This window comes from Suricata suricatta, chromosome 10 (assembly GCF_006229205.1).
Source record: "Suricata suricatta isolate VVHF042 chromosome 10, meerkat_22Aug2017_6uvM2_HiC, whole genome shotgun sequence".
In the NCBI taxonomy this organism is placed as follows: Eukaryota; Metazoa; Chordata; class Mammalia; order Carnivora; family Herpestidae; genus Suricata; species Suricata suricatta.
Window position 1 is genome coordinate 82,523,306 of NC_043709.1, and position 15,024 is coordinate 82,538,329.

The 15,024-nt window shown below is 34.9% G+C and overlaps 1 protein-coding gene across 4 annotated transcripts in view; it reads left to right on the forward strand.

Annotated features, from left to right (window-relative positions):
* The window catches only part of SOX5 (SRY-box transcription factor 5), a 398,183-nt gene that overhangs the window by 351,069 nt on the left and 32,090 nt on the right, over positions 1–15,024 (forward strand). For all 4 annotated transcript variants that reach the window (XM_029955693.1, XM_029955690.1, XM_029955691.1 and 1 more), the window contains one exon: positions 7,817–7,994. In XM_029955693.1, the coding sequence (XP_029811553.1) occupies positions 7,817–7,994 (178 nt within the window). The remainder of the gene's footprint in view (positions 1–7,816; positions 7,995–15,024) is intronic.

Here is a 15,024-nt window from a genome sequence, read left to right on the forward strand (position 1 = left end):
TTTTTTACTTTATAAAGTTTCATATTTTTTAACATATGCAATTATTTTCCATCATTTACAATACAGTAGTTGCAATGACACTCCAAACAGAAAAGCAAAGTAAAAAATCAAAACCCCAACTTCTGTTTCATGTAATTAGACTTATACAGAAATTAGAAGGTTAAGTAACAACTAGTTAATCACCTAATTTCACAGCTATCTGAAGTGGCGATCGTTATATAGCAGCTTATCTATGGTACATTCAAGATAAATGATACAATATATTACTTGTTCATAGGCTACAACACAGCCTGCTTAATACAAGCATATTGTAGTATAGAGGTGGAATTTAAGACTTGCATTTAAAGGACAGTCAAGTCTAAGAGTCGCATTAACATAGCAAAAGCACACCTATCAAAGAATTCCTGGAACTCTATCTGCCTGGTTAACAAGACTTCTTGCAATTTGTAAGACCAAAAGCAAACATTTGTTCATGAAAGGGGCCTCAGGACCCTGTGTTCATTAAGATGATAGACTTGATTTTTAGGTACCAAGAACTTACTAAAGTATGGCGTTGGAGTAGCCACATGAGTAGGAACACTAATTTTTCAAGGGTTAAGAAAATAATGTAAGATGTTTAGTTAGTTTTATCTTGTATTACTTTGCTTGACTCTTGCCCATCAATGCAACCCTTTTTTTCTGACCTATGTTCTTGAAAAAATGGTCAGAGACACTACAATCTTTTTGGAGATGCTGATGGTATTTCTGTTTTGTTTTGTTTTTCTCTAAAGTAAACCCCTACTGAACTGCAGAAAGAGATGCCTTATTTGGGTGGAAAAGGTGAAAGAGGGCTCCCCTGTGAACACTAGGACTAGACAATGGATGCAAAGCCGAGCTAGGCAAGAGAGATGAAGCCGCAGAGTGCCCGTTATGCTATTCAACCTGTAGTGTAACTTCCTTACTTAACTTAATATGATTATTTCATCAGAGTGGATAATAGCAACCGGGTGACTAATTTTGCAACATGTTTCATGAATGTCTTTACTCTTCCCCATATGTTATTATTGCTACTTACTTCATGTGAGTATTTGTGATAAAAAATGGGGAAAATCACAGTTTTCAAATAGTGCAGAGAAAGGAGGCTGAAATTTCATATTTTTTAATTCAATCATTGCATGGCTCCCAAGGAATCAAATCATATTTATAAATGAAAGAATATATTAAATACATAGACAAACCATCCTCAAATAATTCAGTTTAAATAAAACACAATATATACATCCACATACATCTTCACTGAAGACTTAAATATAAAGCAAATACATATTTTCCTTCTTTACTACCTGACACAAAAACACAGCCTTAAAACCACAGGCCCAGATGTCAAGTGATTTGCAGTTTTCTAATGCCCAACATATAACAGCAAGTAATAAACAGTTGAAATTTCATTCAGTGAAGAATGAATGAGTGGTTGGATGATTGAATAAAATTTAGATGTTCTTGCCCGTTGCCATTAGAATGCTATACATTTGTTCACTACCAAATATTTGATTTTTTATAATTACTTTAGGCAAATATTTAAAGAAAAATTTTGATAAAATAATTGATAATGAAAACTTTTAATAAAGATGTAAATAAGGGTGAAATTTTTATTCTGGAGGGTATAGTTATCTGCTCATCTTTAGTGGTGCACCTTATGACTCAAGGACCTGCATGTGGATATATTCTACAAAGGTATAAAGGACAAAGGTATAAATAGAAAGAAAGGAATAGATTTCTTTAGGTGATTAGGGTTTTGGGTTGATGGTGGTGTTCAGAGCCAACCTCCAAGAAAGAATTCTTGAAGATGTCTTTGGTGCAAAAAGGTGATTTTATTAAAGCATGGGGACAGCACTTGTGGGCAGAAAAGGCTGCGCTGGGCTTGTGAAGAGTGATTGATTATATACTTTCAGGTTGGGAGGGGTCAGCAACAGCATAAGTCTCTAAGGAATTTTGCAAGCAAGATTTCCAGGATTTTGCGGAGCTAGCTGTTGTTAAGAAAACACCATTTATTACTGTTTAGTGAAACCTCAGTCATGAAACCCTACAAATATATATTAGGGGCCATATGCTTGGAGTATAATTGCCAGCATGTACTTGGGGTTAAAGATAAAGGAGGTTTGCAGGGCACCTGGGTGACTCTGTCGCTTAAGTATCAGACTTCAGCTCAGGTCATGATCTCATGGTTTGTGAGTTGGAGCCCCACATAGGGCTCTGTGTTGATAGCTCAGAGCCTGGAGTTTACTTCAGATTCTGTCTCTGTCTCTCTCTGCCCCTCCTCTGCTCATGCACTCTGTTTCTCTCTTTCTCATAAATAAACATTTAAAAAACATTTTTTTAAGATAAAAGAGGTGTGCAAAAGAATTTTTATGTGTTTCAGGAGACTTACAGGATCCTGGGGAGGATTAGGATAATGTTAAGCCAAGATCCCCTTTATCCCCCAGCAAAGTATCACCATTGAGGCAGCTGAGCTCCTAGAGGAAGGTCACTCTGTCTGTGTCAAGGACTTGTCAATGGGCTGTAAGCAGTAAGGAAATTTAGTTTTTCATTCGCCTCTGTTTCCCATAGCACTGTTGCAAGCACTTACATCCCCTTACATCTTGATGAGAGTGACATTAGAGCTCCAGGAAACAGAGTCTATATAGGTTTCTGGCAATTAGGCTATGGATAAGATTGCCTTTTTCTTGCAGCTTACTAAGTTATCCATAAACTGAAGGAGACTCCTGTCCTACATGACTATGGTCTCTATCAGTCAACCATTAGTTTTCTTTCCCCTTGGGCAGCCAAAAGTGTCTGAGGAATATCACACGCATCCCACCAGGGGACAGGGATACTGTTAACCTGTACTTTGCCTCAGCTTGCCTTATGTTCCCTCATCCCTATTTTGTGACCCTCTGTTAAAATTCCTTAGCAGAAAAATGAAGAAAGGCTACGGGTTAAAGGGTGAAGAGAGAGAAATAAACTACTAGGATTATGGAGAATGATTTTATTTGATAAGTTATCTTTGATTTTTATGAGCAATTGGTCTTTGCACATTAAAAATTAAGAATATTACACAATTATGTTTGAGTAACATGTTTTTCCCAAAATAAACAAATTATTTGACAATCATCTAAGTAAATTATATTTTAACTTTTTATAGTTATTTTACCATGTAGGTTAGGTTTGTGAAGTAATTCTGCATTCATGATAGCACTTCTATTTCTCCAGTGCTCCTAAGGCTATTGATATATATGTCAAATAATTTTCTTTATCCAAATTTATTATTTTTCTGTGTGGGGTATTTATTTTCATTGCCAAGGTACAAATTCATCAGAACCTCCACAGTATTTCTACTACTGGGGCAACCACAGTTGATATTAAGTGAAATGTTTGCTTTTAGACAAGTATAGTAGCTATAAGTAAACAGAACATGCCTGATATGTATGTTTGTTGAGATTATAGTTGTTTTGCATTCTATCCCAGACAACTAAGATTAGACAACACTTTTTTAGGATAAATTTTAATCATAAATAGGTTCCTAAAACTTGTATTTATGTGTATGAAATGTTATTCTCTTACACATTATTGAATTACTGTATTTTCTGACATACTGTATATGAGCCCTTGATATTTTCTCAAAAAAAATAGTTAAATTTGATAGTTTTTTAGCGTTACCAGAGGATGTTTTTGATACTGTGTAGTATGGAGATCAGAGAAGCACAAAAAAATCCCCAAAATACGTGAAATGTTGCCTTAACTTTGAGGTTAGTACATGCATAGCAAATGTGTGTATGACGTCATTTTGTTACATGTGTATGATGTTTATGTGATTTACTATGTGAAGAACTATATGGTTAAGTCTGATTATCAGAAATTCTATTATGTCAATGTCTTTTTAAATTTAAGATTAAATTTTTTACACAAATAGAAAGAATACTATATGTTGAATCCAAAAACATGGGTTTCTTTAGATCTCCATGAGTTTTAGTTTCTTCTTTGAGATTATTAATTACTTCCTAGTATTGAAAATTAAATAAATGTTTTGAAATATTTATAATGAATTCTATAAATGTAAATAATAACCTATTAGTTAAAACTTGCTTACCTTAGCTTACACATTTACATCAGCTTAAATGTTTGCCTTTTATTTATATTAGGTTAGCATATGAACTTTGGAACTATGCAACAGATACATAAGATTCTTCATAACCATCATTTTGTGTATAAATTAACTAATTATTAAATATACTATTTTAAAAATTTTGAATTGGCAGCATCATTTAACGATTGGACACGTAATTAAAAAGAAATTGCTCTCCTTATTGCTTTATGATGTAATTCATAGAAATGCTATTTTCCCACTGCTTTCTTGACCTTGAAAATTACTTATATTTTTTATATAATAAATATTTATAATTTTTAAATGCATGCTTTATTTGTACAATTGGGTTTGGTCATGCTAAGCTTTCAAATTTCTCCTACATAAGGTATTGCAAATAAAAAGCAAAAGTAGAAAATCTTTTAGAAAAAAGCCTTACCTTTGGCATTTATTGCATACATTCATAATTATGAGAATGCAGGTCATAAATAAATAGTCCACTTTCATTTTATAGTTAGGGTTTTAAAATTTTCATCTAGTCAAATGAAAAATAATTAATAGAAAATGGGAAACTACTGTAATTTTTGTATTCTTCATGAATAATGTGTATTTGGTGTAGCAGCTCAGTAGTAAATTATTAGAAGAACCAAATTGTGAAATAATATCATATAATGGGTCAAAATTATTTATATAGTTACCAGTATAAGAATCAAGCATGTGGGTTCTTATTAATATACCATTAGCCTGGTCACACAATGAAACAGAATGAAAGGGCAATTTTGAATGACATTTCTATCAACTTGGGAACTGTCAACCTCTATTATGTCCTTGGGGCTTTGCACTTTTTGGCTTTCAGACATCTGTGCTGCCTTGAATGGAGGAGAATATTAAGAGTTCCAGTGGGTCTCTTGCTCTAATAAATGCTTTGGGTAGTCACTTTTCAGAATGTGCATGTAATAGTTCTTAGTGCTTACAGTTAAGCATATGACATTTCATATGCTTCCTGTCATCAGCACCTACATCTCTGCATCATCTTCGTCAAGACCCTCATTCCTCCCCCACACACAATCATACTCTATTTCCTCTGTGCTCATAAATCTCTTCTGTTGCAACTCTGGGAATATATCCCTTCCTCTCTTTTTTCTGCACCATCAAGTGAAACAATCCCCTTAATTTCTCCAAATATCCCCTCAAAACTTTTGCAAAAGTTGTGAATACTGTCCAGGGAAGTTTTCAAGCTGGTAGCTTCATACAGAAAGTAGTAAGCAGGTACATTTGATAGAGAAAAAAGTGTCTAGAATATTTACAGCTGCATAGGTAACAGTCAATAAAGCACCTATCTGACAGGATATTTAGGCTGAATTAATGAGAAGAGAATCTGGATTGTAATTTTTATTGGTCGACTGAATGTCAGTAACATTTAGTTTATTGTGCATATGAATGTCTTCATTTATTATTAGTAGTAGTATATGTTATGCTTTGATAAAAGTTTAAAGATTGGGATAACTGTGTATTTTTTAATGTTAGTCCTTACATTGAGGAAGCTTTTTGAGTTTTTGAAGCTGAATTTTTTTAAAAAACGATCTCCCTTTATATTGTATATGGTGGTGGCTTTCAAATGTTAATGTGCATCAGAGTAATCTAGGAGTGTTGTTTTTTTCTTACATTTCTTATTTTTATTTTTTATTTTTGAGAGAGAGAGAGAGAGAGAGCATTAGTGGGGGAAGGGCAGAGAGAGGGGGACAGAGGATCCAAAGCAGGCTCCCCACAGACAGCAGAGAACCCAATGCAGGGCTTAAACTCAAGAACCGTGAGATCATGACTTGGGCCGAAGGCAGATGCTTAACTGACTGAGCCACCCAGGTGCCCTGGGAATGTTTGTTATAATATAGGTTGCTAGAACCCACCTCCAAAGTTTCTAGAATAGAGAATTTGCTTTTCTAAGTTCCCAGGTGGTGCTGATGGTATTGATCCAAGGATCATATCTGCGAACTACTTATCCATACTGTGGTATAGGAGAAAAAGACACAATACTCCTGAGTATCTGTCAACCATAACATCCTATATAAGGACTATGGCTCACCAGCTCAAATGAATTTGCCAGATGGAAAGATATAGGCTTAATTTTGCCCCTGCTGTTTTATAAATGCTAAAGTAAACTCTTCTAATTATATAGTGAGCCAGTCATGGAATTGGTTTACCTTACTTCCTCCCAAGATTCTATGAATCCATATACATTCAGTATAATGGTCAACAACTTATTACACATCTAATGTGATCATATATTGCCATTAGAATTCTCATAAATTCTCAGATAAATGTTCTTTTTTTTCTGAAACAGAAATCAAAATTTAAAAAAATGTTAGAGTCATTCTTTCCTGTATGTTCATGAGTTTCCTAAGTGCAACTAACCATGGAATTTAATAACAATAAGCCACTTAAAAATATCAACTTCAGATAGTTATCATATACCATTTTACCATTTTTATAAAGTGATTTGTTTCAATGGTATATAGATATATATGATTTTGTACACATTAATATTTATTTCCATGCCATCAAATGGCACCATTTAATTATAAATTGTTTTACCTTGTGCATGTTATCCTGCTACTACTGGTAGATATTTTATGAAGATAAAACAGTAGCTCAGTGGAAACTACCCTTTTATTCTATAACAAAAATGTAAAATTGTAGATACTGTTATCAATAAACATATGACATGTTTTATTTTTAGAGCACAAAAAAGGAATAAATTTTTCAGTCTGTGATCAAACAAGTGATTTAACGTTAATATTATCTTATTCTTATAAATGATGTGGTAGAAATTTTAATGATAATTGTATACATAAATTTTATGTATGAAAAACACAAAGGCTAATATAGAAAGGTATAAAATAGAATGTAAACTATGTAAACTTGATTATTCAAGTAATGAACAATTGGAAATCACCATGTATGCTGAGTTAACCAGATAAGGATCCTCAAACCGCAATGTACTGATTGTGGTATATGTTGTAAAGAAAATCTGAACAACAAATCTAGATTTTAAAACTTAATAAGGTTACATGATTAGAACAGAGTAGCATATAAATAAATAGTACATATTGGTATAATGTCAGTTATGCTTAATTTCATTTTTAAATCAAATCCAAAACTGTTTCTGTGAAACCTACGAGAAAAGATTATTTTCTAAGAAAGTCAGAAAGTCTCTTTGTTGTATTTAATTTGGAGAGTAGTTCTGATCAGAGGTACATACCTTTTAACTCCTCCATCACGGATTTTCCAAGTTCTCTGCCTAAGTACCAAGCTATAAAGTGCTTGGGACTCAACCCTTATTGAGAAAAGCCTATCTACATCATAATTGTACATGAATTATGTATTTTCTCTCAATAAAAATGAATAGTACAAGGACTAGCTTTTTAAGAATATTTCTTACAGGTGACATCAGTTATATACTTTCTGGATAGTTGAGTACATGTGTACTTTCTCAAGGAAGTATAAATTTATACTTTATACAAAAGGTTTTTCATAATATGTAATTGGAAGTGACATTGTTGACAGCTAACCAAACACTGTGATGTTCAGGTTGAATGTTAAAATCACTAATCGGTAGAGTAATTGGATGGGAAATGACAGGCTGTATACCTGTGTTTTTCTAGGCATTTTTTGATCAGCCTTTCCTTATCACAGCTCATGTTCTAATGATCATTGCAGGATGAAGTGGCACAGCCACTGAACCTATCAGCTAAACCCAAGACCTCTGATGGCAAATCACCCACATCACCCACCTCTCCCCATATGCCAGCTCTGAGAATAAACAGTGGGGCAGGCCCCCTCAAAGCCTCTGTCCCAGCAGCATTAGCTAGTCCTTCAGCCAGAGTTAGCACAATAGGTAAGTTCTGTTTCTTTTGTTATTGCTGATTTTCTGTTTATGGCAATTGAATGAAATCATCTTTTAATGGCGAATCAAGCATACCCTGTGCATGTTTTTAGTTCCATAGGAGAGTTTCAATTTGATGAACCTCACAGGTCTGTTTTAAACATGCAAATGAAATTTATAACTGAAATCCAAGTTATACTGTCCCCCTGAAAAGCTAATTGAACTGGTTATGTTTGTTGATGTAACAGATGTTCTTAAGCTTATAAAAAAAAGAGGCCTAAGTGACTAAATCACAGAAAGCAATGTTTCCAGAATGTTGTTGTTAGGTGACTTGCCTTTTCCATCACTGAAATATATTTCCAGTCTTTTGTGATGTGTACAAACTGTACATAATGATGAAGTACATTCTACCTAGATCAGCAGTCAGCCATCAGGTTATGAAGTTTTATCAGTTCCATACTGTTTGAGTATTACTTGAACATACCAGAGTCTTATAAAAAGTACAGAACTTCATTTCTCCAAAAAAAGTCATTTTGGTAGAGTAATAAATAAAAGCTAGAAAATGCTTCTATAAGCTGACTTTTAAAATTCTAATAATTTTTACTATAAGTAACACATAAATTAGACTGGAAATACTTCAATCCACATTTATTGATATGTTTATCATTAGCATATGGTTATATGAAGACTAGCACAGACAAGCCTTTTGAGGAGCTCAGCGTTTAATTAGGGGGAAAATCATCATCCATCTCACAGCAATAGAAAGTGCTATTTCAGAATGTAGATACAACCTTGTAATAAAAAAGGAGTATTGGATTCTATTTGAGAAGGATCAAGGAACACTAAGTTGGGGATAGCCTAATTCAAGTGGAGTCTTAAGGAAGAGAGACGTTCCTAGGCATTTTAGCCTTTAAGAGAAAATCCAGAGTAAAATAGCATATTTTTGGGAAATGCACTGATTTGGCTAGAATATGGAATGTGTAATGGAAAGTGATCAGGGCTAAAACTGAAAAGAGCAGATGGAATCTGACTGAACGCTATCCTAAGAAATTTGACTTTTTCTCCAGACAGCAATCTGATCAGAACTTTAAGAAAGAAGAGTATTGGCAGCAGGAAGAGATTGGAATCAGGGAACCCATTGCTTTAGTGTAGGACAAGAGTTAGTTTCATAAAATAAAAATAAGCAATGATAAAACAAAGGAGAGAATAGATTGAGGAGATATTAGTAAAGAAGAATTGATATAACATACCCTCAATAAAAAGTACCTGGTAAGGTTCAAGTTGAAGACAGAGCAGTCTAGGATTTTTAATTCATAAAATAAGAATGACAATACCTCCCTTAACCATGAAAGAGAAGACTGGAGTGGAATCAGATTAAGGGGAAGACATAAATGTAAGTATTTAGTAAGTTTAAAAGACAAGGAGCCATTTAGGTAGACCAGTTCAGGAGGAAACTATAAATATGTCTGATATGTAAAGGGGTGCTAGCATTTTAGATGTAGAATTACATATGGTATAAGGGTATTAAGAGTACAGTTATGACAATGAGCAGAGTAATATATAGAATTACTAAATCACTATATTGAAACCAAGTATAGAATTATTAAATCACTGTATTGAAACTAATATAACCCTGTATATTAGCTATACTGGCATTAAAATAACAAAAGAAAATGAACGCACTAATTTGAAAAGATATATGCTACCCCTCAAAAAGAAATTCACCAGAAAAGAGTGTGTATAATAAAAAGAGAAGTGGGGTAAAGAATCATAGGCATCACCTAATTTTTAGTTACTTATTACTGCATATCAAATTAACCCAAAACGCAGCAGCTTAAAATAACCAGCATGCATTATCTCACAGTTTCTAAGGGTCAGAATTTGGAAACACCTTAGCTGGGTGGTTCTGGGTTAAGGTCTCATGGTTGTAGTCAAGATGTTAAGCAGGATAGCAGTCATCTTTGGACCTTACTAGGGATAGATGCTCCATTTCAAGATGTCTCACTCACATGGTTGTTGGCTGGTAGGTCAGTTCTTTGCCTTCTGAGTCTTTTCATAGGGCTGCTCATTGCATGGAAACTAACTTTCCCCAGTGTGGGTGACTGAAGAGGGAGAGCAAAGAGAAAGCCCTCGTGCTTTTTATAACCTAGTCTCAAAAGTCATACACACTCCAGTCTGCTTTGTTCTTTTCATTATAGGAGAATCCCAAGTGCAGCCCAACTCAAGGAAAACGGTATTAGGGTCCAGCTCTGAAGGAAGGAATATCAAAGTATTGTTGGGCACATTTTAAAACCCTCGTGCTTTTTTAGGGGGAAAACTGGTAAAGAGCAAGTTAATGTTTTAGAATAAGAATAAAGATAAGAAAATGCTAGCCTAGGAAAAATGAAAATTTCAGAAAGGAGGGGTTACTTAATGGTGACCCATTTGACAGAAAAGTTAAAAAGAAACATAAAAAAGAAATGCCTTATGACTTAGCTGGAGCAATGAAGAGGTAAACTCTGATGGAGAAGTTTTAGGAGAATGCCTTAGGAGAATTTCAATTACAATAATTTGAAGACTATGAGGAAAGAAAATGCAGTTGATATATAGACTAGTCTTTTTGTAAGCTTAGTGTTGAGAAGTGACTATTTTAAGAAGACTGTGTTGTCGAGACAGGTTTTCAAATGGGACAGTCATTCATATATATATTTATGACAATATGTATAAAGTTAAGGGGAAGAAGAATAAGAGAAAGATAAAGATATGAAGGAGAGCACGGACGATGATGGAAGAGATCATGAGAAAGGATTAACTTTGGAAAGTGGCAAAGCCCTTCCTTTATCTGAGACTGAACAAAACAAAGGAAAAAGGGATAAAGTTACAGAGAAATTGTGGGATGGAAGAAAAAAGGCTGAAGGAATGTATTTCAAATGCTTCAGTCTCCACAGAGTAGAATTCCAGATTGTTTGCCAAGAGGAAGCCGGTCTGAGGCAGTGGGGCAGCCGTGAGACAAGAAACTAGTAAAAACTTAAGTTTTAAGAAGTTTTAAAAAGGTTTGGAGTTCATGTATGCTTTTTATTATTATGAACCATTCTGTTATCATCTAACTCAGTTACTCTGCTCAACATCTTACATGGACTCAAGATAAGGTTTGCTTTCATCTAAGTATGTAAAAGAAAAAATATTTTATTTGGCAGGAATGATTCCCTTCCATAATAGACACAAAGCTCGTAAATATCACAGCACTGGTCTATGAGTTACTTTTGTGATATCACTAGAACTAGAATAGTTAACTAACAAAAATAACTAATAGATTTGCATTTTTATCATATAAGGATTTTTTTTTACTTCAGCATTCCAGGGAGTAAGTGTGACAAAATATATAGGAAAGCAAGAATATATTCAATGACATTTATCATTTGACTTTATCCATTACTAAAACTTCTTTTTTCCCTTAAAAATCTCTTCACCATATACACATCCCTCATATTTTCCAAGGATTTGAGGCCACTACGATTTACTTTCTTCTTTTCAGCAAATGCAGATGTTGAAAGCTGAAACTGTAATGAGTAATAATGTCATTGGATAAAAGCTGTGAGCATTAACAGTGTTGTAAAGGTCACCCCTGAAAGAAGAATTAATGTGTGATGCCATTAATAAACCAAGGAAAACTATGAACTAAAAGTAACTTAAGTTACCATTAATGACATGGGCTCTTTGCTATCTATCTATTAGCTACAAATAGAGAAAGTGAGTTTTTGACATTGGAGACCCAACTTACAGTGTACTCTGTAAGAATGCCTTCGCTATGGTGCATGAAAGATAGGTTGCTCCCAGATCGTTAACAGGTGTGAATAGGTCAGAAGAATGATGGATAAGTTTAGAATTTTGTGACCAAATATTATCTTTCTTCTATTGGCCTTTTTCACCTATGTTGCATATGTGTTTAATACTTCTAACATTTTTCAAAGCATTTTAATCTATTTCTCACTTAAGCTATTTTTGGAATTATAGACCCTTAAATAGAGCAGATATCCATATCATCTAGTCAAAATTTGTTATTTTACAGATAAGGAGCCAGGGCCTAAGGAGGCTAAGTGCTTACCTGGGGATCCTAAGTGAGTTCCTGTCACATTGTAGACAGTTCTGTGACTCTATGTTTATTTATTTTGTTTTAATTTCAAGGAAACTGTACATGAAGACCTAGTAACTTGGCCAAACTCACAGCCAGTGGAGGTTGAGGCCATAGGATCATGCTGTCTGGACGGCGTGCTCTCCTTTCAGCCTGTGGGTAGTCTTTCCACATTAGATGCTCTTCTCAGTCATTTCTCTATCCTTTCATCCACCAAATGGGTATTAAATATCTTCTCTATGCCACACATTTGTAGGATGATGAGCAGATGGAAGTTTGGAGGAAGAGCAAATGAAAGTCTTAGAGGATTTAGATGCCTACAGTCTTGTTTTATTAAGTCTTTGGAAGACACTAGAATTTTATTCTTACCCTTTCTTTCTTCCTCAGAGGCACTAACACATGAAAAGCAAAACTTTATTGAGCAAAAGTAGTAGACTCACATTGATTCAATAAGGTGAAGAAAAATGTTTTCAAGTTCGAAGGAGGACGTTACCTTAAAATTTTATTAGTTTACAGTTTTAATGAGAAAACCTGCTATGATGGTAGGTTATTGAACAAAAATATTGTAATACTTTAATAGAAAGCCATTGGATTGTCAGGAAGTTGAGGGTATTATTCAACATCTGGCAGTTAACATTTGCATAACACTTTACAATTTACAAATTGCTTTCACATTTATAATCTAATTAATTCTTGTGAGTTTTCGCAGATGAAGAAATGGCTACATATCAGGGTGCCAAAAGTTTGATGATGATAAGTGACCTCAACAACTGAAAAAAAATTAATATTTGTTGAAAATAACTTGAAACACATGTGCCCTTGATTTTACTTACAGCTGAAAAGCCCTAATAAAATAGATATGTTGTAAATAAGAATTTGTATTGCCTTCGTAGCATCTGTTAAATTTATGAATTTAATAAATATTTGTCCTATGGTACAGGCTTCCATTGATGTGATGACATAGATAATCACCTTGGAATAATAAAGGTAGATACTTTCAACTTAGAAATATGCATTTATTCCTTCAATAGATCCTGCCACGGGCCAAAGGCATAAAAGATGGCACATATAAAAATGCCCTCAAGTAGTTCATAGACTGGTGTGAAAGATAAGCTTAGACAAATGGAAGGCACTGTGACTCTATAAGCACATATAGATTTTGAAGGAGCATGTAGATGAGAAGTTCTAATGTTGCCAAGGAGCATGCCTGGGGCATATCAGCGAAGTCATTACAGAAGGGGTGGCATCTGAATAAAGGCCCAAACACACCAAAAAGAAAGAGTATTTCAACAAATGAAAAACGCTTGGGAGACAGAGGCCAGTGCTTGGAACAGGAAATAGTCCTGGGCTGCTTAAACACAGAACTCATGAGAGACCAGCAGGAAGTGACGCAGGAAAGATAAGCAGAATTGATATCATAAGGAGACTTTTAGGCCATTGTGAAGTGTTTGGATTTTATCCCAGAATGACATTTTTAGGGGGGGGGTGTGGACAGCGAGAACATTACAGGGTGTCTTGTTCCAGTATATTTAGGAAAAGCTGCATACTTTTGTTATCTCTGGAAGATTCACAGTGCACATTAACATTATCACGATCTTGGGAATTTGTGCAATGAAGAAACCTTTTTTCACCTTAATTTAGTATCTCCCACACTTATTCGAATGTGGAATTATTTTTTCACAGAGTATTACACCTCATCATCTTATGAAATGCTCCTTTAAGCACTAAGGTACCAAGAGATGGGTTTTTAATCAGGTAAAGTGACATGATCCAGATTCCTTTTGGGAGGATATTTTGGAATCCTTTATCTGGAAGTAGATAAAGGAGATAGATTCAAGGAATGTAAGCCTGAAGATAGGGAAGCAGTTAAGAGTTTAAGGCATTACCCCAGGTGAGAGATGAGGTGCCTTTAGGGAAAGCGGAACCATTGGGATGGAGAAAGCACACATTTGAGAGCTGAGCAGGAGGCATGACTGTCACAGCTTAGACGCCTGTTATATATCTGGAGTAAAGGAGATCCCTCAGGTTTGACTGGGCCACTGGAAAGGGATGCAGGATGTACAAAGAACAGGCTGAGGCAGTGGGAAGACAATGAATTCTATGCTGCACTTCAGATACTCAAGGGACAGCAAGTAGAGACCCTGGTAGACAGAAATGTGTATCTAAAAATCAGGAAGGATTTGAGGTAGGTAGCAGATATTTTTATAGTACTTGGGATCACCCTTGACTTTTGAGTGCATTTAGACCAATTGGGGTATTTGGTTTCTAAGGCTGCCACAACAAATTACCACAAACCAGGTCGCTTAAACTAGAAATCTATCCTCTCACTGTGTGGAGGCTAGAAAGCCAATGTGAAGATGTCAGCAGGATTAGTTCCTTCTGGAGGCTCCGAGGGAGAATCTGTTCCATGTGGCTTCTGGTAGTCCTTGGCATTCTTGGCGTACAGATGCAGAATTCCAGGCTCTGCCTCCATGTTCACATGGCCTTCTCCTCTGTGTCTCTGTATCAGATCTCTTCTTTCTAAGAGCACCAGTTATTGAATTTAAGGCCCACCTGAAATTCAGGGTGATCTCATTTCAAGGTCTTCAATATAATTACATCTGCAAAGACTCTACTTCCAAATGAGATCACATTTACACATACCAGGGTTAGGACACAGACATACCTTTCTGAAGAAACACAATTCAACCTGTTACAAGTGGTTTTCTGTTTTTCCTTCTACCTTTCAACAACTTCTTTCCTTGTGGAGCAGCCCGTACTCTTTCTGTTTTGACTTTATCCTAAGATTGTTGATGGGTTTCCTAAGTGCAGCTGACCATGGAATTTAATAACAGTAAACCGTTTTAAAAATATAAACTTTAAATAGATGTAATATTATACCATTTACCATTTTTGTAATGGAACAAATGTAAGGTCGATGGAAGAATTACC